The 26,888-nt window shown below is 67.0% G+C and overlaps 2 protein-coding genes across 4 annotated transcripts in view; both read right to left on the bottom strand.

Moving 5' to 3' along the window:
• Window positions 1-13,950: 13,950 nt before the first annotated feature.
• Window positions 13,951-21,968, bottom strand: MSANTD1 (Myb/SANT DNA binding domain containing 1). The gene is made up of 4 exons (XM_008249857.4): window positions 21,639-21,968; window positions 18,597-18,861; window positions 15,820-16,095; window positions 13,951-14,347 (listed from the first exon to the last, which is right to left on the bottom strand). The coding sequence occupies exons 1-4, from the start codon at window positions 21,823-21,825 to the stop codon at window positions 14,107-14,109; spliced, it is 969 nt and encodes a 322-aa protein (XP_008248079.2). The 5' UTR covers window positions 21,826-21,968; the 3' UTR covers window positions 13,951-14,106.
• A 3,779-nt stretch (window positions 21,969-25,747) lies between these two features.
• HTT (huntingtin) overlaps window positions 25,748-26,888 on the bottom strand; it is a 166,441-nt gene continuing 165,300 nt past the window's right edge. For all 3 annotated transcript variants that reach the window (XM_070067983.1, XM_051836726.2, XM_070067984.1), the window contains exon 67: window positions 25,748-26,520. In XM_070067983.1, coding sequence (XP_069924084.1) covers window positions 26,307-26,520 — 214 coding nt within the window. In that variant the 3' untranslated portion in view covers window positions 25,748-26,306. The remainder of the gene's footprint in view (window positions 26,521-26,888) is intronic.

Here is a 26,888-nt window from a genome sequence, read left to right as displayed (position 1 = left end):
AAAGATCCGGATGTGGCGGCCGCCCTGAGCGATTCTGCACCGGCAGTGGCCGGGGGCTTGGCCGGAGCCTGGTGGCTGCGTGGCGAGCATTTCTGGGGCCGCTTTTCTAACTGCTGAACGTGTCTGTCGGGGGTCAGCGCACACAGCTGGCGGCACTGTCCCCAGTCTGATCCCCCCCCCCCCGCCGAGTCCCTGGGACAAAGCCCCAGCCGTCGAGAGAACCTCCTGGGCTGGGCAGAACCCGCGTGGCAGGGTGAGAGTCCCCACGGGCACCAAGGCTGTGCATAGATTAGGCACCGAGCAGTTGCCCAATTACAGATGCAAAGACTGAGGCTTGGGGAGACCATCTGTCCGAGACACACAACTGCCGTGCTCCCGCAGCTGTGGGGCCCCAGCCTGGCCTCCCCGAGCCGGCTCCGAGCCCGGAGAAGGTACCGCCTGTGCCACGCAGCCACAGGGACCCCGCAGGGGCGGCTGAGTGAAGCCGTGGCTCAGGGAGAGGCGGGGGCTCTGCTCAGCGCAGCAGCGAGGGCTGCCGAGGACCCCCCCCCACGGCCAGGCACAGCGGGACCCCCGCTGCAGAGGGTGGGGTCCCTGGGGTGCAGACTCTGAGCTGTGGGGCCTGCTGGCCTCCCCTGGATTTGCAGTGTCGCCGTCGCCAGGGCCTGGGGGCCAAGGCAGACTTGCAGGATTGGAGCCATGACAGAGGGTGCCACTAAGGCAATGCAGGTGAGCGTGGGACCCGCCAGGGCCAGCAGAGGCACAGCCCTCCCTGGGAGAGTCCAACCCCAGTGTGGGCGGAGCCTAGCAAAGCCAGGGGGTGGAGCTACCCAACCTCGGGGCTCCACCCCCAGAGCGGCGGGCACAGGGTCAGGTGTGGACTCTGGGAGATTATTCTGCTGGGTCTGGACTCAGCGGGGCCCCTCACAGGATTCCTCCGGCCCTCGTCTGCCTTTGGGAGTGGGTGCGCCTGCCCTGTGCCTGCCCCACTGTTGCGTAGCTGGCTTGATTTCCCAGGCCACAGCCGGGCGGCACCTGCCTCAGGTGAGTCCTCCGTGCGTCCCTCCCACACCCTCGGGCTGCGACCAGGACTCCAGACTTGAGCTGAGGCCCTCGCCAGCCGCAGGGCATGCAAGCCTCCGTGGCCGTGGGCCAGATAACGGCTATCGGCTGTTCCTCACCGACCACCTGGCCAGGGCCCTGGGTGCAGCAGGGTAAGTCAGCGCCAGCAATGCCAGCGTCCAGTGTGAGCGCTGGTTCGAGTCCCAGCAGCTCCATTTCCGGCCCAGCTCCCTGCTAATGCACCTGGGAAAGCAGTGGAGGACGGCCAGTGCCTGGGCCTGCAGCCACGTGGGAGACCTGGAGGAAGCTCCTGGCTCCTGGCTTCAGCCTGGCCCAGCTCCAGCCGTGGCAGCCACCTGGGAGTGAACCAGCAGATGGAAGACCTCTCTCTCTCTGCCTCTCCTTCTCTCTGTGTAAGTCTGCCTTTCAAATAAATAAATAAATTTTTAATAAAATTTTAAATAAATCTTGAACAATAGTAATAGTAAAACGCATTGCATACATTTAGTCACAGAGGCAAAACAGGCCAAGACAGACCTCGGCAGAGCGGCTCCGGGCCACCTCGGAGCTGGGGTGGCATCGCCGCTCAGGGGCGGCCTGGCCTCCCGCGTGAGCCTGCGGCGCCAGGGCCAGAGGGAGCCGGCGCACGGCCCACGGCCACGCCGCACGGCCCCGGGAGAAGGCACACGAGCTGCCCAGACGGCGTGGCCCGGTCCTCCTCTGCCGTGGAGCCCCCGGTCCCCAGCAGGCCTCTGTGGGACCTGGTGAGCAGCCAGGAAGGCTCCCGGGCTGGCAAAGGCAACGCCATTCTCACCAGATCCCGCGCCCTCTGACAACACGGCCCGCGGCGGGGCAGCGGGGCCCCGGGCGGGCGAGGGAGAAGAGCGGCTGCACCAGGCCCTGGCTGCTCCGCGGAGCAGAGGAGCGGGAAGAGTCCAGAACCCCGCTCTGCGCACGGCACTTCTCAGGACGCAAACATCTGGAGCCCCCCACACTGGGGACAGATCGGCTGGCTCCTGGCCGGGACTCCGTCCTGGTGCCCTGAGCGGGCCGTTCGCGAAAAGGCTGCCTTGGGAAGGGAGCAGAGAGCCCATCCGGAGCCCCCGCGGCAGAGCCAGGGGCAGGGGCGGTCGGGGCTCCCCAGAGCTGCGAGGCAGGGCACACAGTCTGCGGCGCCGGCTGAGTGGGGAACAAGTGCCGCCACCCGGGGCCCAGGGGCCTGCAAGAGCTGTGGAAGCCCAGGGCCAGGCGCCACCCAGCACCCCTTCCCTCCCGAGACCCCCGCCCTCCCCAGGGTGCCTCTGTCCCTCTCACGCCTGTCCTGGCACAGCTCTGCAGGCAAGGCAAGGACGGGTGTGCGCCGCGTGCGGGGCCGGCCGTGCCTCCACTCCCGGCCCCGGGAGCCCCCGGTGGGCGCTCCCCACCCTGCAAGCACCCCAGGAATGCCCTGTGGTTCTCCACGGCAGCCGGGACGCGCCAGAGAGACAGAGCCCGCGGATGGGGGGCCGAGAGGGAGGAGGCTGGCCCGTCCGAGTCGTGGGGAGCGGGGGCCGCAGACGCAGCCGTCTGCTGGCAGAACCCCACGCCCCCCCCCCACGGGAGCCTCTGCCTGTTCTCTCAGGGGCACCGGCCGGCTGCTGCTGGTCCCTGTCTGAAGACAGCTTCACCGGGCCGTCCACACTGGCGTCTGACCAAACCCGATGCAGAGCCAAGCGACTGACACACGCAGGTGGCCGCGGCACATCTCACGGTGCCGGGACTTGGCTGAGCCCTGCAACAGCAGGTGCAGGGGCCCACGTGCGGACCTGACCGTGCTGAGGCCCTGGGTGCCCCCAGCTGGTCCTTAGTGCCCCCCCCACAGCGAGAGCTCGCTGCCCCCAGGGAGTGCCTGACGCGCGCCCACCCCACCCCAGCGGGCCGGGCAGTGGCCTCCTCGCCTCCTCTCTCAAAGCTGAGCCCGGGCATCCCGAGCAGCCTGACAGGCTGTCAAGGGGGCCCGGGTTCGAGCCAGCAGCTGTGGGCTTCTCCCTGCGTCGTGCCGCGCCCTGGGACCCGATGCCGCCCGTTCACCCCGAGTCCTGCTCCCGGGGTCACTGAGCTCGCCCCCCTGCGGGTCCCTGCCTCTCGTCCAGGGCTGGACGGGTCCCTTGCTGAAGTCCCTGTCACCTCCATCTCCATCCCCCAGCCCACCTGCCCCCCACCCGGCAAAGCCCCGCCCTGCAGCTGCCAGGGGCGGGACCCTCAGGGCTTCCCCACCCGTGCCTCTCGCTGGGCTCTCCAGCTTTGAATGTCTGCTGGTCTCAGCAGCTGCGCCATCCTGGCCCCACGTTGGCGTCGCCAGCATCGGGCCATCTGAGCCCCACAGGCGCCTCCCAGCACCGCGGACACAGCCCGTCCCTGCCCTGGGAATCGCAACACCGTGGTGCACAGGGAACCGTCACTGTGTGCCCCTGCTGCCCCCACCTTAGGGAAGTGATCCTGTGGTCAGCAGACGTGGCAGCGAGGCGACCTCGGTCCACTCACGATGTCCTTTCCCGGCCTCGGGGCGTGCACAGCACACGGAAAGTGGAAGGAAGAGTGTTTAGGAACAGGTGGAAGTGTGCGGGGCACACTAGTGAGGCCCTGGGCTGGCAGCGCCCGAGGACGACGGCGACCAGGTCCACAGAGAGCTGGAGCGCCAGGCGTCCCGGTGCCACAGCCACCAGAAGCCGGCGGCAGAGGGGCACAGCTGGGCGTCAGGCCTCACGGAGCAGATCTGCAGAGGAACGTGGAGCTCACCTGGTGAGCAGTGCACGGAGGGGGAGCACCCAGGAGAGGGGGAGGAGCACCTGGGGAGGCACCCAGGAGGGGGGAGCACCCAGAAGAGGCACCCAGGAGGGGGGAGGAGCACTCAGGAGGGGGGAGCACCCAGGAGGGGGGGAGCACTCAGCAGGGGGGAGCACCCAGGAGGGGGGAGCACCCAGGAGAGGGGGGAGCACCCAGGAGAGGGGGAGCACCCAGGAGGGAGGAGCACCCAGGAGAGGGGAGCATCCAGGAGGGAGGAGCACCCAGGAGGGGGAGCACCCAGGAGGGGGGAGCACCCAGGAGGGGGAGCACTCAGGAGGGAGGAGCACCCAGGAGGGGGAGCACCCAGGAGGGGGGAGCACCCAGGAGAGGGGAGGAGCATCCAGGAGGGGAGCACCCAGGAGGGGGAGCACCCAGGAGGGGGGAGGAGCATCCAGGCGTCCACCAGCGGGGGTGGGTGAGGACGATGCAGGGCAGCACAGCTGGGATGATGAGGGAGCCCCGGGCGTGGGCGCAGGAATGACCTTGAGCGAGAGAAAGCAGACGACGCCGGGAGCGATGCACTTACATAGGCCCAAAAACAGTCGGAGCTAAATATATCGTTCACAGACACACAATCACGCTGTCACTTAAAAACATACATACACACCAGGGGCCGGCGCCCTGGCGCAGTGGGTTAAGCCTCCAGCTGCTGCGCTGGCATCCCTATGGGCGTCGGTTCGAGTCCCAGTTGTTCCTCTTCCAGTCCAGCTCTCTGCTGTGGCCCGGGAAGGCAGTGGAGGATGGCCCAAGTGCTTGGGCCCTGCACCCCATGGGAGACCAGGAGAAGCTCCTGGCTCCTGCCATCGGATCAGCGCGGCTCCGGCCGTTGCGGCCATCTGGGGGGTGAACCAGCGGAGGAAGACCGCTCTCTCTCTCTCTCTCTCTCTCTCTCTCTGTCTCTACCTCTGTCTGTAACTCTGCCCCTGAAATGAACAACTATTAAATACATACACACCGTTCGATTATCTGCTGACGGCCCTACGCCCTGCGGCCAGCCAGCCCTCGCGGGCGTAGGTGTCCACGTGCGACGTCACGCGCTCCCCCCGGGGACAGAATCAGGATCACCTTCACTAACGCAGACAGCCGTCTCAGAATCGAAGCCCCAGGAGGTGGCTTCCTCAGCGTAGCGCTGGGTCCACGCGGAAAGCCTGCGGCCGGCGGGCCCCCCGGCACTGCGGCTACGCCACTGGTGCAAGGCCGGCAGCCCACATTCGCGCCAGAGACCCGGATGCTCTGATTCTGAGGGGCAGGCAGGGCGCAGGGGGCCTGGGCCCCGCCCCCACGTGGGAGCCCCGATGGAGTTCCCGGCTGCTGGCTGGGGTGCCCACCTGGGGCGTGAACCAGCAGATGGAGGGAATCTCGTGTGTGTGTGTGTGTGTGTGTGTGTGTGTGTGTGTGTGTCGCTCTCTGTTGCTCTGCCTTTCAAACAAGCAAATCTTTCAGAAAGAAAAACCTCCGCCAACACGGTCCTCACTGGTGAGCGGCGGCGCCGTGCCTGGGCTCAGGAGGAAGGCCGCCGCGCCCCCTGGGTCGTGATGCAACGTTGTCCTGGCCCCGGACCCAGGCGATGCATGCACACGCACACACGCATGCACACGCACACACGCATGCACACGCGCACACACACGCATGCACACACGCACACACACATGCATACACACGCACGCTGTTCTCGGGAAGCTCCGGGGACGTCTCAGTGAGCCTAGCAGGGCCGCAGGCTGCAGACACCAAGATTTTATTTATTTGCAAGGCATGGTTACCAAGGGGGGGGGGAGGTGGAGACAGTGTGTTGCCCACGTCAGCTCACCTGCCGAGGGTCTGTCACGGCCGGGGCTGCTCTTCACCCAGAATAACGCAGTGCCGGGCAGAGAGGCCAAAGCAGCGTCGGCAAAGCCGAGTTTATCCGGGTATTTTCCCAGGGAGGAGCCGGCCGGTGGGGACACCGCCTGGCGCCCTCTCTCCCTGGCCTGGGGCTCTCACCCTTCGCGTGCCAGAGAGGCGCTGAGTGACGGGCACTTGTGACGGACATCCGGGCTGTGTGCGTGTGGCCACACCCAGAGCTGCCCGGCGTGGCTGGGGCGTCCCTGTGTGGGTCCCAGGCGACCGGGGTGAGGGCTCTGTGGTCCCCGCTTCTGTGGGTCTAGCCCCGGCCAACTGGGGCGCAGACCGCGCAGCCGACGTGAAGCGCACGGCGGAATGCAAAAGGCCTGGAGAATTCAAACGGCTCTGGAGTGGAGCAACGTTGGAAGACAGAGCACGTGCCCTCGAAACTGACACGCTCCGGCAGCCGGGGAGGGGTGGGGGCCGCAGCCCCGGGCCGCTCTGTTCCGGGGGCTGACGGGAGGAAGGCGCCAGTCCCAGGCGCTGACTTGCAGCTGGCAGAGGTGGCCCCAGTGCACACGCGGTCGCTGCTTCCAGAATGTGACACGGAAAACAGATCCACTGCCCTCCGCGCAGGTTTCTTAGGACACAGACGGTCTCAGCTGTGAAACAAAACCCAGATAATCCCGGCTCTCTGAGCAGCAAAACCCACCCCCCACACGCGCTCCCCACCCGGAAGCCCACCCCGCACACGCGCTCCCCCACACAAAGCGCGTGGGACTGCTGTTTGCAGGCCTGCGCTACCCTGCCGGGGCTGCTTCCGAACCCTGGGCCTCCCCCGGGGCTGCGGGACATCCTGGGCCTGGGCTGGGGTCTGGGACGCGGCCCACGGGCCCCGGGGGCTCCTCTCACCTGCCGACGCCCCCCAGGCTGGCCTGACTTGGGGCCCGGCCCCAGCCGCCCGCCAAACATTGCTATTCTTGGCTGTAACCTAAGCAGCTGCCCATTAAAATTCCATTAGCCTCGAAGGCGGGAGCTGCAGTGGCTATTTCTAATGATTGGGAAATTAAAACTGTCCCTGTAATTAAATGAAAATTGCGCGAGATGCCAGCTGCGCCCTGGGGAGCCGCACTGTTCCCAAGCCCAACTTGGAAATTCGCTTCCCGGAGCAGAGAAAGACGCGGGCGTTTCGGCAGATGAGGGGCGGGGGTCAGAGGCGGAGCCCGCGTCTGGATTCTGAGCACTGATGGGCGCTCCTGAACTCGGGCCTGGTGGAAGCAGCCTGCCTCTGGGCCCTGGCGGCCGCCCGGCACCCCCAGCCCCGACAGCAGGATTGAACGGAGCAGTGAGACGGAGCACTGGGATGCCGAAGGGGTCGGGGACGCGGCGGGTACAGCACGGGAAAGCTCCAGACACTCCAGCAGTTCTGCTGGGGTGAGGCCGGGGGGGGGGGGGGGGGGGGGGGGGGGGTTGCTGCGAGAGCAGGGCTCCTGGCGGTTTCCAACAGCGCCCCCAAGTGGACAGAGCCCAAGCAGGCATTGCAAGGCCGCACCAGCCTCCCTTCTGCGTGAGCCTGGGGAGTGGGGTACGTGGGCCACGACCTGGGACCGTGCACACCCCGGCACCCCTTCTCCACTGGGGCCTGACCTCAGCCTCACATCCTGTCTGGCACCACAAGGCTGCCTGGGGCCCCCAGCCCCGCCCCATGCAGAGCTGGGTGGCCTTGGGGTGGGTGGGCCCTGGGACTGGGGGACTCTTAAAACTGCTGTGGGGGCACGTTACAGCCCAGCTGGTTAAGGTGCTGCTTGGGGAACCCGCATGCCTTATCAGCGTGCCTGGTTCAAGCCCCGGCTACTCCACTTGCAATGCAATTTCTGGCTAATGCATCGTGGGAGGCGGCAGTCCTGGGTCCCTGCCACCCATGTGGGAGGCCCGGAATGGAGCTTCTGGCTCCCGGCTTGGCCTAGGTCAGCCCTGGCTGCTGCAGTCTTTGGGGAGTGGGCCAGCAGATGGAAGGGTCCTGGCTGATGGGACGGGGGCTGTCACACGCGGGGTGACTCTGGTCCTGGCTGATGGGACGGGGCTGTCACACGCGGGGTGACCCAGGTTCTGGCTGATGGGACGGGGCTGTCACACGCGGGGTGACTCTGGTCCTGGCTGATGGGACGGGGCTGTCACACACGGGGTGACCCGGGTCCTGGCTGATGGGACGGGGCTGTCACACGCGGGGTGACCCGGGTCCTGGCTGATGGGACGGGGCTGTCACACGCGGGGTGGCCCGGGTCCTGGCTGATGGGACGGGGCTGTCACACGCGGGGTGACCCAGGTTCTGGCTGATGGGACGGGGCTGTCACACGCGGGGTGACTCTGGTCCTGGCTGATGGGACGGGGCTGTCACACACGGGGTGACCCAGGTCCTGGCTGATGGGACGGGGCTGTCACACGCGGGGTGACCCAGGTCCTGGCTGATGGGACGGGGCTGTCACACGCGGGGTGACCCAGGTCCTGGCTGATGGGACGGGGCTGTCACACGCGGGGTGACTCTGGTCCTGGCTGATGGGACGGGGCTGTCACACACGGGGTGACCCAGGTCCTGGCTGATGGGACGGGGCTGTCACACGCGGGGTGACTCTGGTCCTGGCTGATGGGACGGGGCTGTCACACACGGGGTGACCCAGGTCCTGGCTGATGGGACGGGGCTGTCACACGCGGGGTGACCCGGGTCCTGGCTGATGGGACGGGGCTGTCACACGCGGGGTGGCCCGGGTCCTAGCTATGGGATGGGGCTGTCACATGCGGGGTCACACAGGTCCTGGCTGATGGGACGGGGCTGTCACACGTGGGTGGCCCGAGTCCTGGCTGATGGGACGGGGCTGTCACACGTGGGTGGCCCGGGTCCTGGCTGATGGGACGGGGCTGTCACACGCGGGTGGCCCGGGTCCTGGCTGATGGGACGGGGCTGTCACACGCGGGTGGCCCGGGTCCTGGCTGATGGGACGGGGCTGTCACACGTGGGTGGCCCAGGTCCTGGCTGATGGGACGGGGCTGTCACACGCGGGGTGACTCTGGTCCTGGCTGAGACGGGGGCTGTCACACGCGGGGTGACCCAGGTTCTGGCTGATGGGACGGGGCTGTCGCACGCGGGTGACCCGGGTCCTGGCTGATGGGACGGGGCTGTCGCACGCGGGTGACCCGGGTCCTGGCTGATGGGACGGGGCTGTCGCACGCGGGTGACCCGGGTCCTGGCTGATGGGACGGGGCTGTCGCACGCGGGTGACCCGGGTCCTGGCTGATGGGACGGGGCTGTCGCACGCGGGTGACCCGGGTCCTGGCTGATGGGACGGGGGCTGTCGCACGCGGGTGACCCGGGTCCTGGCTGATGGGACGGGGCTGTCGCACGCGGGTGACCCGGGTCCTGGCTGATGGGACGGGGCTGTCGCACGCGGGTGACCCGGGTCCTGGCTGATGGGACGGGGCTGTCACACGCGGGGTGACCGGGTCCTGGCTGACCGAGGCACTGCTGTCCCTGCACAACCTCCGATGCGCAGGACTTCCCTCCCCTCCACAGCGAACAGGCCCCGAGGGAGGGTGCGGGGCAGGCGTGGTGCTTACGGGCCTCCTGCAGGATCCTCCGGAGGAGGCCTGGCGCACCGGCCCTCGAGGCCCTGAGACCCGGCCACCCCCGGCTAGCAGGGTTCGTTCAAGCAGGTGGGAGGCGGGAGCGAGACGCTGGCTCCACCGCAGCCCTACAGCTCGGGGGGCAGAGGTCCCGGTGCCGTCCGACCGCCCCACTGCCACCTGCGCCCTGCCCCGCCTCTCTCCCTCCACCGCGCTCCCTTCTCGCAAGCAAGCCATGTGGCTCCCATTGCTTCTGCTGTCTCCATAGCCCCTGCTCTACGCCCGACTCCCCCGGGCTCCTCGGCCACAGCAGAGGGGGCGGATGACCACCACTGTGGGTGCAGGGGAAGAGGCCGGCACGGCTGGGCCCCCTGGGGGTGTCCCGTCTGTTCCCCGTGGCTGGGATGGCACAGCACTGATGGAGCTGGCCAGCATCCTTGTGCTGTGTCTGCTAGCCTGAGGGAGGAGGCCCCGCCCATGGTGCCCGCCTCCCGGGGCACTGTCCCGTGACCTGAGCCCATCTCTCGCACTGTGGCACTGGGGCTAGGGGTCCAACACAGGACCTGGGGGCATTTTTAAAAAAGATGTATTTGAAATGTATTTGAAAGGCAGAGTTACAGAAAGAGGAAAGAGGAGAGAGGGGAGAGGGGAGAGGGGACAGGGGAGAGGGGAGAGGGGAGAGGGGAGAGGGGAGAGGGAGAGAGAGGAGAGAGAGGAGAGAGGAGAGAGGGGAGAGAGAGAGAGAGACAGAGAGAGAGACAGAGAGAGGAGAGAGACAGAGAGAGGAGAGAGACAGAGGCAGACACACAGAAAGAGAGAGGAGAGAGAGAGAGGAGAGAGGAGAGAGAAAGAGGAGAGAGAGTAAGGAGAGAGAGAGGGAGAGAGGAGAGAGAGAAGAGAGAGAAGAGAGAGAGAGAGGAGAGAGATAGGAGAGAGGAGAGAGAGAGAGGAGAGAGATAGGAGAGAGGAGAGAGAGAGAGGAGAGAGGAGAGAGAGAGAGGAGAGAGACAGAGACACACAGAAAGAGAGAGGAGAGAGAGGAGAGAGGAGAGAGAGAGAGAGTAAGGAGAGAGAGAGGGAGAGAGGAGAGAGAGAGGAGAGAGATAGGAGAGAGGAGAGAGAGAGAGGAGAGAGAGAGAGGGAGAGAGAGAGGAGGGAGGAGAGAGAGAGAGGAGAGAGAGAGAGGGAGAGAGGAGAGAGAAGAGAGAGAGGAGAGAGAGAGGAGAGAGAGAGGAGAGAGAGAGGGAGAGAGAGAGAAGAGAGGAGAGAGAGGAGAGAGAGAGAGGGAGAGAGGAGAGAGAAGAGAGAGAGGAGAGAGAGAGGAGAGAGGAGAGAGAGAGAGGAGAGAGAGGAGAGAGAGAGGGAGAGAGAGGAGAGAGAGAAGAGAGGAGAGAGAGGAGAGAGAGAGGGAGAGAGGAAAGAGAAGAGAGAGAGGGAGAGAGGAAAGAGAAGAGAGAGAGGAGAGAGAGAGGAGAGGGGGGAGAGAGTGGAGAGAGAGAAGAGAGAGAGGGAGAGAGGAGAGAGAAGAGAGAGAGGAGAGAGAGAGGAGAGGGGGGAGAGAGTGGAGAGAGAGAAGAGAGAGAGGGAGAGAGAGGAGATAGAGGAGAGAGGAGATAGAGGAGAGAGAGAGATGGAGGGGAGGCAGGGAGGGAGGTAGAAGCTTCCATTTTGCTGGTTCACGCCTCAGACAGCCACAAGAGCCGGGACTGGCCAGGCCACAGTGAGGAGCCAGCAACGCCACTGTGGCAGCAGGGCCCAAGCACTCAGGCCGCCTTCGGCTTTCCCAGGTGCACTAGCCGGGGACGGGCCCTGGCGGAGCAGCCGGGACTCGGTCCGGAACTCCGCTGCGGGAGGCCGGCTCTCCCGCAGTGGCTTAGCCCACCACACCACAGCTCGGGTCCCTGCAGGGCCGGGCTCCGGGACCTACCCTCGCCAACACGCCTCGGCCTCCAGCCCCGGTGCCTGTCAGGCCGTGAGACCGCGCGGGCGGCTGCTGGAGCGGGGCACGTGGCTTTCACCGGGAGGGGCCCGCCCAGCCTCGGGCTGCCTGGGCAAGCCGGCCCCCCCGTCTCTCTCAGTCTCCGTGCAACACGCAGAATTCTGCACACGTCGGCCTTGACAGCCTCTCAGATTACAGGCTTGTCTGCTAAGACCGATGGTGATGTCAACAAAAGTGACCTTTTTAACAAATTTATTCCAGAGACAGAGAAGGGGGGGAGGGGAGCGCTCCCCCTGCTGGTCCACCCCTCAAGTACCTGCTCAGCAAAGGGGAACCAGGCCAACGTCCGGGTCTCCCATGTGGGTGGCAGGAACCCAACTATGGACCACCTGTGCTGCCTCCCAGGGCGTGCATCAGCAGGAGGCTGGAGCCAGAGCCGGGAGCCGAACCCGGGCTGTGCGACGTGGGACCCGGGCATCTTAACCCGGGCCTTAACTGCCCGGCCAGATGCCTGCCTCCGAGTTTTTAGGTGAACAAGGCCCCACGAGTGATCCGAGGAAAGCCTGGGGGGATAAACAGGTTTTGAAGTTCAAGGTGGACCGTTGGACTCCAAGGAGACGCAGGAGACGCTGGCCGGCGGTCAGGGCACAACCCAGCTGGGGGAAACCGTCGGGAGCGCGGCGAGCCTCGCCGTGGGGCCAGGGCCAACAGCTCCACTCGGTGCCACGGGCACGCACGCTCCTCTCATCTCCACGTGGGCACCGGGGGAGGCCGGCCGCCCTGCCCCCCGTCAGCCAGTGACCCCTCTCGCCCAGCTCTGTGGTTACCAGGTGATGGGCTGATCATTATTCTGGAATGATAACTACTGTTCAGATGACCTTGGGCGAGCTGTTCGGGCACCTCAGAGCATGACAGGCCCTGAGGCCACCAGGTTTGGGAGTGCAGCTCTGCGGCAGGCCACTGTGGCGCAGTGGGACAAGTTGCTGCGTGGCATGGGCCGGGGTTCGAGTCCCGCCTCTGCTTCCAATGCCAGCTCCCTGCTAACATGCACCCTGGGAGGCGGCAGGTGATGGCCCGAGGACCCGGGCCCTGCCACCCACGCGGGAGGCCCGGACTGGCTCCTGATGCCGGCTTCCTGCTGCAGCATACCCGGGAGGCAGCTGGCGATGTCTAGTACTTGCACGGCTGCTACCCGCGTGGGAGAGCCCGTTCCTGGCTGCTGGCCTCAGCCTGGCCCGGCCCTGGCTGCTGCGGGAATCTGGAAGACCTCTGTCTCCCCACCCCCTCTCTCTGTCACTCTGCCTCTTGAACGAGGAGGAGGTGGAGGAGGAAGGAGAGCCGCTCTGAGCGGGGGCACAGTGCGCCCCCAACGTTGGGAGACAGGGCCAGCAGGCCCCGCGCTGAGGCCATGCCCCTTCACACCCCGGCTTCGGGCTTCCAGACGCTGGGCTGCACCCACTGTTCCGAGCAGCGAGCTCTGGGCGGGAACTCAGGCGGCCCAGCCCCCGCTTCTCCTCGTACACACGGGTTTCCACGCATTGCCGGGAGCTGCAGTCACTGGTGGAACCGTGGCATTGTGTCCGGTGCCCAGCGCCCAGAGCCGGCTCGGCGCCCTGCCACTGCCCGGCCGCCCGCCGGCTCCTCCGCTGCCCGCGGCTTTGGCTCACAGCTCTGCATGGACGCACTCGCTCCCGCGTCCTGGTCTGCGGAACGCGCGATCATTCGCGTGTCTGGTTTTTCTGGGTACAGAGCAGTGTTATCTGAAAAGGAAGATGTCGTCTCTCCCTCTGTTTCTGGTCCTGCTAGTTCTGTCTGCCTTCGTCGGTGGACTTGCCGAGTGTCACGGCAGCGTGAAGCGACACTGGGAGAGTGAGCACAGGGCCAGCTCCTGCCCTCAGAGGGAACGTTTGCCGAATCTTAGCACAGATTTCGGCCTGAGAAGAACTCGGAGCTCCAGACACGGGCCGCCTACGGGAGCCGCCGACCCAGCTGCTTCCCAGCCGAGCCGTCCCCTCCAGGACCCGGCTTCTGCCTGTGGGCCCAGGGGCCGGCACACAGGTGCGCGGGGAACCCCGGCCCCTCTTGAGACACTGCGGGTCTCACTGATGCTGGCACGCACAGGTGCAGGGGAGGCGCCTCCACCTGCCGCGCTGGGCGGGCCCCTCGTCGGAAGGCTCGGGAACCCTGGGGCCGGCCCTGTGTCGGGGGCAGCCTCAGCCATGGGGGCTCCCTGAGGGAGTTGGGGCGCGGCCGAATCTTGCCGGCCTGGCTCTGCCCTCCAGAGCACCCAGCCTGAGGGCCGGCTCCGTGACGGCCCCCGGCGCGTCCCACTCTGCCCAGCATCTGCTCAGGTGCAGCCAGAGGGAGCTCCTCCGCACCCGACCCGCGTCACTCGCCCACCTGCCCCAGCACCTGGCTCTCTCGGGCGGCGGCTTGCCCGGTACAGGGAGCAAATCCACCCCCGTGCCCCAGCCTCCGCGGCGGCCAGAGCGACGAGCGCCCAGGGGCAGGCCCGGGAGGCCTGAGATTCCTGAGCTCCCGGAGACTTTCCCAGCCGGTGAGTGAGACGGGGCAGAGGCCGCGCGCGGCGGCAGCGACAGCACGGCCACCTCCGGCCTGACCAGGGCGGACACCCGCTCCTCCCCTGGCTGGACAGAGCCACCTCTGCCTCCAGGCAGTATTGAAAAAAAGCACACGTTTAATATCAAAGGCCAGTTCAAGTGTCACCACCTATACGGAGGGTGATTCCAGAACGTCCTAGAATGTTCTGAGAGGACAGGCCTAGTGCTGGCGACCCCCGAGCAGCCCCACGGAGGCCAGGCGAGGTCGCCGCGGCCGCCCTAGACGCCGGACTTGGCGATGAGCTTCTCGAGCAGGCTCATCATGCGCTCCTGCAGCTGCAGGCTCTGCACCTGCAGCAGGTTCTGCTGGTCCAGCACGCGGCGCACCTCGCGGCACGTCTCCTCCACGGCGCGGCTCAGCCGCCGCTGCTCCTCCAGCATGGCCTCCAGCAGCCGCAGCTTCTTCCGCCGGAAGTGGCAGCTCTGCACCTTGCGCTTCTTCACCGGCCGCTCCTCCGCCCTGCGGGCACAGCGCCGGCCTCAGAGCCTGCCCCCGCCCCCCCGGGACGGGCGGACGCCGGCCTCGGGCCGCCCACCACGTGACAGCCTCGGCCCCCCCCCCCACGGGCGGACGCCAGCCTCGGCCCGCCCACCACGTGCCAGCCTCGGCCCGCCCACCACGTGCCAGCCTCGGGCCGCCCACCACCTGCCAGCCTCGGCCCGCCCACCACGTGACAGCCTCGCCCCCCCCCCACACGGGCGGACGCCAGCCTCGGCCCGCCCACCACGTGCCAGCCTCGGCCCGCCCACCACGTGCCAGCCTCGGCCCGCCCACCACGTGACAGTCTCGGGCCGCAGGCGCTCGAGGCCACAGGACTGGCCACACGCTTCTGAACAGGGGCAGGCAGGGGCCGGCCCGGGGTCGGGGGTGGGCTCGGGGTGGACAGACCCCCCCTCCCGGGGCTGGCGCTGGGGGAAGGGGGCGCTGAGCGGGCTGTGGCGCTCTGTGCTCCTACAGGGAAGCAGACGCCACCCGTCCCAGCCGGGAACTGACGTCTCAGGAGGAGGAGCCAGCAGGCCTGGGAAGAGGAGGGGGGAGGGGACGTGGAGAGACCCGGCCGAGCCTGGCTTCCCGGTGGAAGGGGGAGGTAGAGGCAGCCCAGTGCGTGGCCATCCCCCAGGGGCCGGCTCTGGGCAGCAGGCAGCTCCTGGCTGGAGAGCAGGGGCCACCAGCCCCCACGGCCCCGAGGCCCTGCCCTGGGGCCTGCCCACCCAGCCTGCACTTTGTGCTCTGAGCAGGGGCAGGAGCGCGGCCCCCACACGCCAGCCCTGGGAGTCTGGGAACCAGGCTGTCCACAGAGCAGCCGCCCGCCACCTGGGGCCTCGCTGCTCCTGGCCTGGCCACCTCGGGGGCGTCCTGGCTGGCAGGCGCTTTGCGAGTGCTCCCCTGCAGATGGGAGCCGCCACCCCCCACAGAGCAGGGCTGGGTGCAAAGCCACGGCCCCCTTGCCAACTCCTACTTCCCCTCCAAAGCCCATCCCACAGAACCCCTCCCCGGAAGCACCCACTCCCAAGGGGTCCTCCCAGTGCTGCGTGGCTCTCGGCTGCTGCCTGAGGCCTCAGGTGGCCAGGCAGAAGGGGCGGGGCCCAGAGCAGGGTCCTCAAACCCCCCCTCTCGTGCCCCCACCCTCTGAGGAAGGCTCTGACTTATCCCCGTCCTGCAGGAGGGAGACTGAGGCCAGAGAGGTCAAGGAACTTTCTAGACAGCTGAACGGCGATGGAGCGGGGCCGCCTGTCAGCCCTCGAAGCAGCCACCACGCCACCAGCCCACCCTGCCCCGCACGGCTCAGCGTGGCTCGGCTGGGCTCGGCATGGCTCGGCGTGGCTTGGCGTGGCTCGGCATGGCTTGGCGCGGCGCGGCGTGGCTCGGCGCAGCGCGGCCGGCCTCTGGCCCGGTGGGGAGGAGGAGGAGGAGGAGCAAGTGCACGCTACCTGAACTTAAGGGACAGTAAGCTGGAGGAGCTGTCGCAGCGATCGTCCTCGAAGCGGCCTTCGTAGGAGCACTGGTTATACGGGCAGTACAGAGGGGTGGACTTAGCGGACGGCGACAGGGACGCCTCGGTCTGGGACGTGGAGGGCCCGGGCTGCTGGCCGTCGGGCAGCTTGCCATCACAGGACTCGGGGGCCTTGGCCAGGATCCTATCAATGGCTAGGTAATAGGGCCAGTCCGGCGGGACGGACTCGCTATCTGTCATGCATTTTAATTTCCTGAAACGAGAGACAAGAGCCAAGCGTGAGAAGCAGCTGGGCCGCCAGGGGGAGCCACCGGGCACCGGCAGGAGCCGCTCGCCGGCGCGGGCTTCCCCACGGAAGGGGCCGGTTCCAGGGTCAAGGCGATCCGGGACGGAGCGGGGAGACGGCTCGGGGCCCACACGGCCTCGGAGTTAGAGGAAGCCGGTGGCGCTGGGAATCAGGACCTGGCTCCTCTCTAAACTCTGCCGCGAGCAGACACTGCCGTTCTACCGTAAGAATCGAGGCTCTGGAGCCAGAACTACAGGGGCTAGAGCACCGGGTGCCGTCCCCACCTCTGTGCTGTGCGACCCTGGGCAGGCCTGTTAACCTCTCTAAGCCTCCCTCTTCCCATCAGTAGAATGTGATGACCAAAGTAAGCGCCTCCCGGGCTGTCGGGAGGGCTTCATAAAACAGTGCCCGGTGCCTGGCCAAGCCAGCCTGCTCACGATAGCATTCTCGGTCGAACCTGACGGGAAATGGTGTTGGGTCCTAACCCACGTCACCGCTGGCGCTCACGTGAGCGTGGGCAGGAGCCTGGACCCAGCATGAGAACCTGCAGCCGGCCCAGGGGCGGAGGGCAGAGCTGGCAGCACCCCCGCGCCCCGCCTGCACCTCGAGGCGGGTCCCACACCCCTAGCCCCTGGGACAGCCCTGCCTCACATGGCTTCCTCGGGGCTTCAGGGGTCACTGGGGGTGAGGGACGGCCAGCTCTGTGGCTGGCAGAGCAGCACCTCCTGAGGCCCAGGGCTCCCCGCGCTCCTGCCGGCGCCCCACAGAGCAGAGCTGCAGGCTGCTGCCCATGGGGGCTCGGGGCGGCCTCGGGGAGCCCACGCTGCTGGCTGGGGGGCCCCGGGAGAAGGCGGGACAGGCCAGGGCAGGGCACAGCTGCTCTGCAATCCTGACTGCCGGCACCCGCCTCCAGCATCCGCTCAGGCTCTCCTGCCGCCCACAGAGGCCCCGGCACCGCAGCTGCCCCACGCTACTCCCACAAACCGTGCACCGAGCCCCGGCCCCCTCTGATGTCCTTAGGTGATAACCTCCACATGTAAAGAGCTCTTGTAAAAAGAAAAACCAAGGCGGGTGCTGTGGCGCACTGGGTTAATGCCCTGGCCTGCAGCGCCAGCATCCCGTATGGGCGTCGGTTCTAGTCCCAGCTGCTCCACTTCCAATCCAGCTCTCTGCTGTGGCCTGGGAAGGATGGCCCAAGTGCTTGGGCCCCTGCACCCGCGTGGGAGACCTGGAGGAAGCTCCTGGCTCCTGGCTTCGGATCGACACAGCTCCGGCTGTTGCGGCTAACTGGGGAGTGAACCATTGGATGGAAGACCTCTCTCTCTCTCTGCCTCTCCTCTCTCTCCGAGTAACTCTGACTTTTAAATAGAAATAAATCTTTAAAAAAAAAAAAAAGTGGCCTCTGCCAAGGAGGCTCTGGGAAGGAGGGGAGGTGGAGCCAGGCCTGCGGTCAGCTGTGGGGCCTCCCAGGATGGAGACAGAGGCCCCTCTGGGACCCTGAAGAGGGCTTTCTGGACAACCAACGGATACCACAGCCAAACAGCCCGCAGCCTGGTGGGGGGAGTGTGGACGTGAGTGACTGAGTCCAACAGGAGGCTGGCCGGTGGCCCTCGGAGCCCCTTCCTCACCAGGCACTGGACAGGGACTTGGGGGTCACCCCGCAGCCCACCCCTCCTGTCCCTTCCCCTCAGCGACTCCATCGTGGGCGGACCCCAGCAGGTGCCGGGGGCAGGGTGGGCGGGGATAGACTGTGCGCTGCTCCTTCCAGGGTCACGGAAAGTCCGATGAGCGCCACTGGACGCAGCGCGTCAGGGCCCTGCTCAGCACCTCCAGCCTCCATGCCCCCTCCTGCTTTGCCGGGGGCCACCTCCTCACCTGCCGGGGCATGCCAGGGCCCCCTCCCCCACGGGGCACAGCTAGGGGCTTCCAGGCAAACCTGCAGAGCCTGAGTGAGCCTGGGAACAGCAGCTGGCCCGCAGGGCCACCTGCAGGCCGCCCCCGGGCCAGGGCCCTCAGCACTCCCACCCTGACCTTTGCCCCGCAGGAGACCTCCCACACCCACTACTTCTACCCACACCTCGCCCTGTCCCTCCCGCATGCCCGTGGGTGCCCGTGCAGTCGGCGGTGCTGGGCGTGGGGGCACGTGCGCCGCCATCCTCAGCCCCAGCTCAGCAGTGCCCTGCAGGCTGAAGGGCGGGCCGCTCGCTGGGTGTCACCGAGGCAGGGGCAGGGGCTGCTGGCGGGGCCCGGCGGCAGCCGCAGGTCACGGCACATCAGCGCCACGGAGGCCTCCCGCCGCGCTCAGGGCACGCAGCTGTGGCCTGCCGACTCCCGCCCCTGCCTCGGGGCACCCAGGGAGCCGCCCCAGCCGGGGGAGCTCAGAGCCAACCCTGCTGCCCGCACAGCTCTCGCCCTGGCCGGGCCGCCGCACACCTGGGCCCAGCCCCGCCCTGGCCCCGGCCGCCTACCTGTACTGGAAGGTCATGTTGGTGATCTTGATCTTGATCTCCTCGCCCAACCGCCGCTCGCCCGTCATCTCGAAGAGCTTGCTGGCCATCTTCTCGTAGACCTTGGCGTTGCGCTTGGTCTGCTTGAGCTCCTCGAAGAACTCCTCCCAGACCAGCATGAGGCCGCGCATCTCGGCGTCCGTCCAGTTGCGGGCCCGCCGGTGCTTCTCCGCCTGGGGGGACACCAGGTAGCCGGGCACTTCGGCCGCCGCCATGCTGGGGGCACCTGCGGGGTTAAGCAGCGCGCTCAGGGGGGGCCCCGGGCCCGGCCCTGCGCACCATGGGCGCGAGGCGGCTGCTCTTTCGAAGGCAGCTCCACGCTCAAAATGGGGCCTACATCTGACAGGCAGGAATTTAGTTAAAAGCTTTTAAACGGGAAACGTCATTTTGATGTCACGTTTCCATAGCAACAGAGCAACTGCATAAGCTACAACAACAGAAACCTTTTAACGGAAGGCGCAGGCATCAGGGCCGCGCTGACGGCCCATCAATATCGCAGCGAGGAGGCCCGAACCCCATGGGCAGGCTCCCAGCCCCGCCGCCTTCTCCCCAGGCGGCCCGAGCGCCCGACGGTGGCAGCCTCACCCTGGCTGCAGCAGTCGGGTCCCCAGGGAAGTGCAAGACACAGGTGGAGGTAGACGTGGGGGACACAGGGGCCAGAGGGAGATGGCCGCCAGGGCCTCAGCGCTTGGCTGTGGGACCCCCACCCCCACCCCGCAGAAGGCCCCTGTCCCATGGGTCTCGCTGGCCTGGGGTTAGGGACCTACTTTTTGGCTTCTCCTGCTCCATCCACCGAGCCCCGGGGCGTCGGGCCGTGTGGACACCGAGAACCCAGGCTATGCCTGGCAGAGCGGGCCAGGGAACACGGTGGACGCTGACCGCCAGGTGTCCAGGCAGGGGCAGCACTAGCTGGCCAGAGCGAGGGCTGTGCCGAGACACTGGCACACCAGCTGGGTAAACCCAGGCCAGGCCAGCTCAGCTCCCTGGGGAGAGGCGGGCTGGGCACGGCCCCGATGCAGGGGGAAGCAGGGCAGTGGGCTTTGGCTCTGTGGGGCCGAGGGACTGAGCCTCCTGTGGGTTCCCCCAGAGGTCCCCCCAAGAGGAGCCAGGGCGGGAGACCAGGAGTGCAGGAGGTGCCACCTCAGGGTGTGCACGGCCCCTGTGGGAGACGGGCAGGCTGCACAGCTGCCCGGCCTGGGAACGCCATGCCTCCTCGGGCCTGAGCAAAGGCAGCCCCCCCCCCCCCCGCATCGTCAGAGAACCCTGCCTGGTGCCACGTGTGACGCTGGGCGGGGCGGGGGGGGGCAGAGGGGCCCGGCTGAGTGTCGAGCCTGGTGCGGGGAGGGTCAGCCTGGGCCTGAGAGCGGCCCATAGGGCAGCGCGGGAGCTGCGGCCAGGACACCCACCGGGGGCCTCTGGGGACTCGCCGGGTTCCTGGTCCCAGAGGGCAGCCCGAGCTGCAGCCAGGACAACTGCCGGGGGACTGCTGGGTTCCTGGTCCGGGCCTGGCCCTGCCGTTGGCTCGGGCAGGAGCAGCTGTCACCTCTGGCTCGGCGGGGAGGGGCAGCGAGGGGCCCAAGGCCGGGCGCGGTACTGAGGCAGGGTCCCTCCTGCTGCGCTGCTGCTGCGCCCGCCCTCCCCGCGGGTTGGGCCTTGGCCACGGTGGCTGGCCTGCCAGCTTGCTGCCGCCCCCTGGTGCCCAGCTGGCACAGAGCGCGCTCAGCTGCAGCCCCAGCACAGGGTCGGACCCTCCCCAAAGGGCTTCAGGGACCCTCCTACTGCCTATCTACTGAGGAAGTGCGAGGAGAGGCAGAGATGGACAGAGCGCCCCCGTCCACAGGTCCACTCCTTAAATGGCTGCAACGGATGGAGCCAGGAGCTGGGAGCTCCACCCAGGTCTCCCCGTAGCTGCCACCTCCCAGGGTCTGCAGTAGCAGGAGTTGGAAATGGGAGCCAGAGTCGGGACAGGAGCCCGACACATGATGCGGGGCTCGGGCGTCCTGTCTGCTCCTCACTGCGCTCCCAAGGACACAGGAGGGCGGACAGGCAGGCAGAGCACCCGCAAGTCACTCTGCGTGGTGCTGGCCGAGCGGGACCCGGTGCACCGCCTCCCACGTCTGCACTGGGAGCTTCTGGACTGCAGAGCCTGGCACGCTGTCCTGGCCAAGGAGCAGCCACTGGGGGACCAGCACCGTGGGGTGAGGGGCTAAGCGCCGCGTGGGACGCCAGCATTCCTCCCATCCAGCTCCCTGCTAATGACCTGGGAACAGCAGGGGAAGACGCCCCAAGTGCTTGGGCCTCTGTCCCCACGTGGGAGACCGTGGTGAAGCTCCTGGCTTTCGGCCCAGCCCACATCTGGCTGTTCTGGCCATCTGGGGAGTGAGCCAGCAAAGGGAAGCTGTCTGTGTAACTTTCAGATAAATCAATCTTTGAAAAGGCAGTGCGCAGTGGGGTGGGGCAGCAGGTAGCCACAGGCCAGGGGGCTTTGCTGCCAGCATCAGGGCGCTGCAGCCAGTGGGCCCGGCACGGCCTCTAGACGGCGTTCCCAGGAGCAGGCACCCAGCACAGGGCACACTCTAGCCAGGCCAGGAGCAGGCACCCGGCACAGGGCACACTCTAGCCAGGCCAGGAGCAGGCACCCGGCACAGGGCACACTCTAGCCAGGCCAGGAGCAGGCACCCGGCACAGGGCACACTCTAGCCAGGCCAGGAGCAGGCACCCGGCACAGGGCACACTCTAGCCAGGCCAGGAGCAGGCACCCGGCACAGGGCACACTCTAGCCAGGCCAGGAGCAGGCACCCGGCACAGGGCACACTCTAGCCAGGCCAGGAGCAGGCACCCGGCACAGGGCACACTCTAGCCAGGCCAGGAGCAGGCACCCGGCACACACTCTAGCCAGGCCAGGAGCAGGCACCCGGCACAGGGCACACTCTAGCCAGGCAAGGTCACCCAGCTGCCCCCCCCGCCGCTTGCATCTGTCCTCTGAGGGGAAGGGCTCCGTACCTTGGCACAGCTGCATGGCCTGCTGGGACCCTTGGTCACTGCGAGATGAGAAGGCAGAGGGCTGGGCTGGGGGCCCAGCAGCACCTGCAGGGAGAGGCAGTGGGTGAGGCCTCAGCAGGACAGTCCCTGGGGCATGGGGTGTCCAGGCAGCCCCGCCTCTTATGCTGGGACCAACTCCACCTGGCATTTGTGGTGCCCGCTATGGACCCCTGACCACGGGTGGAGTGGCAGGGCCTGGCCAACACGGAAGCCCACAGGATGCGGGCAGCACCCCCCGGAGACATCAGGCACCTCCGGGTGTGGCAGCTGAACAGACCCTGTGCTGGTGGCCAGAGCTCAGGGCTTGGGCAGTCGGGGGAAAGTGGAGTGTGAGGGCGGGGCCCAGCTGCAGCCCAGGCTGAGAGGAGGCCTGGGCTAGAGACCTTGATTGGCTAAGGAGCTCAACAGCGTGGGGGCCAGCAGCGTGGCCGGGTCAGCCCTGGGGGTGGGGTGGGGGACAGCTTTCCAAGGCCCGGGAGGTGCCTGGGCTTAGAGGCGGTGGTCCCCACATGACCCACCTGTCTTGGTCAGCACAGAGGACACTGCCCTTTCCATGCGGCCACAAGGAAGCCAGCCCCTTAGCTGGGCACACTGACTCAGCGGGCGGCAGCAGATGGCACAGGCGAGCCGTGGGCACCGGAGATGCTCCAGTTCTGAACCTGATCTTGCCGGCTCGGCAGAACAGACCGTGGAGCGTGGGCCGCGGCCTCCTGGGCCCTAAGAGCCTCGTCCCTCCTCAGGCCCGACACCAGGCCGCCTGTCCTGAGGGTGGGGGCCTCCACACCCAGGCCCCCACCTTCATCTCACCCTGGCCCAGTCCCCCATCCGACTCGCTGTGTGAAGCATTTAGGAAGCTACTTTGAAGTCCTCTGGGGACAAGGCTGGTCCTAAGCCAGAAACGCCACCAAAGGCGCAGGGCACACGGCCCAGGGACAGGTCCCAAGCCTGCGCCTGAGCCTCCCCACGGCTTCCTGGCTCCTGCTCTCCCCGAGGGAGCTGTGCCGTGAGGCGGGGCTCAGGCTGCCCCCTGGATCTAGGCCCCCGTTCTTTCTGGAAGTGTCAGCCACACCAAGTGTGCCCCAGGGCAAAGCGGTGTTCAGGAGTTGAAGACAGACTCAGGGAGCTGAAGGGACTCCCTTGGTGCAGGGACACCTGCGGCCACTACACCACAGCAGCCACAGAGCCCGGATGGCCCCCAGGCGCCACCTAGCCGCAGACCCGCTCAGCAGGGGGGCGCCTGCCAAGCAGCTGGAAGCAGACTCGGGCAACCATTTACTTAACACCCGGCCTGGGCGCCAGCCGCAGCCCGGCGCTCTGGTCTCTGTGGGTCACTGGGCAAATCATGTCACCCAGAGCAGCGCCACGGGAGCCAGAGACCCGACAAGCCACGCAGAGAGGGGCAGCCCTGGCAGGTGGGGGCGGGAAGGTCAGCAGGGCTGAGGGGACGGGCCCAGGTGTGAGGACACGGCCCAGTTCCCGTGCAGGGGCCCTGGGCGGACACGAAGGCTCCACACGCCGGGCCTCCGCGAGCTGGGCTCAGGCGGCAGCCCCGCACACGCCGTGGGCTGGGGTGCTGCTCACGTTGCCCGAGGGCCCTGCGGTCGGCCCCCGTCATCTCCCCAGGCGCCCAGCAAGCAAAGCAAGCCTCGTACTGCAGTGAGGGTTTCATTGTTTTCTTTAATGTGGGTGGACAACGTTTGCAGCAGTTTTAAAAAATTAAATACACATCTCCCATCGGTCCTTCTCTCTCCTCACGGCAGGGAGTCGGGTCTGGGGCAGGCTCCGGGACCCGCCCATCACAGCTCTGCCGCAAACCCTGCAGCAGCACAGGGCAGGAGGCCTGGCCAGGGGGCCCCGAGACCAGGGCCACGGCCACCGCACTCCTCTGGGGCTGTGGCGGAAGACTCTGCTCCCAGACATGTAGGGGACACGTGTCAGGCACAGAGCGGGAGACAGCCCGAGCCCCCAGGTCACCACCGCCGTCTCCTGGCCCTCTGTCCCCCACGAGGGACAGTCCTCTTCTTGCCAGCCCCGTCCCGGCTCTCCAGCTCCGAGCTGATCCCGGTCAGGAGCAGCTGTGGTCCCGGGCACTCAGTGCGGAGGGAGGGAGGGAGGGAGGGACAAAGGCTAGGTGAGGACATTTCGCCTGTGGGCGCTCACAGGTCACACTTCCACGGCCCCGGGCCTGCCCCGGCCCCCAGTGGAGTTCTGCCCGTGAGCGGCCGTGAGCAGTGACTGTCTTCAGGCAGGCCCTGCCCGAGTGCCACCAGGGCTCGTCCCCAGGGCACGTGGCGCCGCCGTCTCACTTTCACTCTCTCCTCCTGAGAGGGCACGTGTGCTGGCGAGTGAGAACAGTGCTAAAGGGCACTTGGCAGGGGAGGTCACCGGACACACGCGGCAGGGCCGGGGGGCAGGTTCTGGGGAAACAAGCGGACGCCTCCCCTGGTTTCACGCGACTCTCCTGACAGCACCAGCAGGAAAGCAGCAAGAGCTCCGCCTCCCCTGGAAACCACGCCCACAGCGGACACCGGCGACAGTCTGGACCGACGGTCTGGCTGGGGCTACCGCGCAGTTCCAGGGCTGCACAGACTGCAGCCCGGCCTCGCTGTCCACTGCACTCTATCCAGTAATGACCTTGACTTTTACGGAGTCCCCTCCTCACCATCTGAGTCACCCAGCTTCCAAGACGGGCAGACATGGCACCCTTGCAGGCCTCATGGGTTTCTCTCAAGATCCGTGTGCACATCCATGACACCAGAGGTGGGTGCGTGTGAGCGCATGCCAGTGCACGGGCCCGAGTCACCTCCAGGGCACACAGCGGGGGAGGGAGGGGTCCTCAGGCCAGCACGTGGCGGGGGAGGGGCTGGGCTCTGAGCCCTTGCTAAGAACTGACAGCTTCAGCCCACACTGACACCCCACGCCGAGCCCAGAGATGTGGATTCGGGGGGAACGGCTCCAAACTTTATACTCGCAGTGCAATTTCGTGCAAACGTAAACATCTACTCGGGACACCAGCAGCCGCCGCACCTGCCTCAGGGCTACTGCGGCTGCTGGGCGGCGCTGGCGTAGAACAGGTTCCAAGGCCATTCTCATCATTCACCCCGGAAGCAGGACCTACAACGGGAGCCCAGAGCAGCATGAGCGAATGGTGTCCTCTCACTTCCTCCGGAAGAACCGCCCAGCAGGTCCTGCCCTGGGGAGGCCTTGCAGGGGCTGCCAGCAAAAGCTGCCCAGCACTCTCCGGCTCCCCTGCATCCCACCCGCCCTCGTTGCCGTGGCAGGCGGACAGAAGAAACCTCGGGGACTCAAGGCAGCACCTGCACCGGCTGCGGTGAGGATTCACTGGATGGGTACGACCTCACTCCTCCTCTCCAGAACCTGGGAAGCAGCTGTAACTTTACCACGCCAAACCCTGCGCAACGACCAAAGACCAAAGCCACCGGCCCGAGTCACAGCCCAGCCAGGCAGCGACAGCACACAGAGCTTCCGTATCAGCCCCTAAACCCAAGACAACCGAGCCTGGCCAGCCAGGGCCGGACGCCGATGTGGAGCTGTGCCCCCCCATCTCAGATCAGCCCATCACCACACACAGAGCTGCTCCCTGCTGAGCTGGCAGCGGCGTGGGAAAGGGGTACAAGAGGCATCGAGGCCTGACCCTCACTTGCTCTGACCAAGAGGGGCTCAGCCAGAACAGAGCTCAGTGACACCCTGGGCTGCCAGGACCCCAACATGGGGCAGTGGGCCCAACGCCAGCCAGCGAGCTCCCGGGGCCATTGGGCCAGCGTCCCTGGACACAAAGGCTATTAGCGGCAGAGAAGCGGTGCCGACCCTTATGGTGGGCAGAGGCCTTGGGAGGGGCTGAGGGCTCACGGGGCCCGGGGGGCAGTCCTGCTGCCGACACCGGGGCACCAGCTCTTCTTGCCAGGCTAACCGAATGTGACTGTGTAGCAAAGTGGGGTGTGCAGGGGAGACGCCACGAGAGGGCTGCCACAGACCCATCGCTTCCGTGGACACTGCCTCACGCAGCGCTGGCCTTGTGAGCCACACACTTTACACGGGCGTAGAAAGAGTTACATTAAAATTAATCTCTTTACTGATAGAATTGAATTTTAAATCCTGAGAAGAAAACAGAGACAGAGGATGGCGCAGGTGTGTGGCGCCCCAGCTGCTGGCCTGGCCACAGGGTCTGTGCGTCTGGTCGCTGGTGCAACAGGGGAGACGTGCTCACAAGGCCGGGTGCCGGCACTCGTGTCCTCCCTGTGGGACGGCGAGGGGCCGACGACCAGCCTGCAAGAGTGAGGACTTCCGTCCCAGGCCAAGGGAGCCGCAACCTGGCGGCAACGGCAGGTGACTGTGGGGAGAAAGACCGACCCCTGGGCACCGGCACCGGCGCTGGCAGCCCAGCTGCGCCTGCTCTCCGAGGACTCGGCTGCACCCCCACAGCGCTGTGTGTGGTCCCTGCTCAGCCACTGCTGCAAAGAGCACTCGTGCCTCTCGGCAGACGCGCACGCTGCCTGGCTGCCTCGCGGCGTGAACGGAAGCCCGGAGGGACGAGGCAGGGCACCGGGCACTGGCTTCTGCGCGGAGCCGGCCCAGCCGCTGCCTCGCGCACTCTCCCACCGGGGGCACTCAGCAGGCGGCGCCCCTGTGCACGTTTCGCAGACATGTCAGCAGCCGGTGGTATGGGCTTCCTGGCGCTGCCACCACCTCAAACACAGACTGGAAGGCCCTGCGGTCGAGCTCCTCCTCTATCTGGTGTCTGTAAAAGTCGGTGGCGACCAGGCAGAAGAGGTTCACGTCCACCTGCTCCAGCTTGCCCATCCTGCTGACGACGTGCGGGAGGCTGGCCGGGAGTTAAGGGAGCACTGCCACGGGCACGGAAGGCTGCCCCCCCCAGGAGCCCCTTCCTGACCCAGCCCCAGGAGGCGCGAGGGACAGAGCAGCAGGCAGGAAAGGGGCGGCTGGGCACACGCCCTCCTAGACCCTCTCGTGCCGGAGCCCAGCTCCCCGCCCAGGCAGCGCTGGCTGAGCAGGTGCTCGGGGCAGCACTTACCTGGCCTAGCGCCCTGCGCAGTGCTGGCTGCCGGTGCTCCCGCGAGCCCCGCTCCGACGCAGTGAGCACAGAGCCGTGGCCCTGCCTACCCGGGCCCTCCCAGGCGCGCTGGGCGAGGCTGTGCTGCCAGCACCAGCATGACCACGCTGCTCGGAGAC

The sequence above is a fragment of the Oryctolagus cuniculus genome, chromosome 2 (assembly GCF_964237555.1).
Source record: "Oryctolagus cuniculus chromosome 2, mOryCun1.1, whole genome shotgun sequence".
Classification (NCBI taxonomy): Eukaryota; Metazoa; Chordata; class Mammalia; order Lagomorpha; family Leporidae; genus Oryctolagus; species Oryctolagus cuniculus.
Note: the sequence above shows the minus strand (reverse complement) of the source record. Positions and strands in the feature narration are given on the sequence as shown.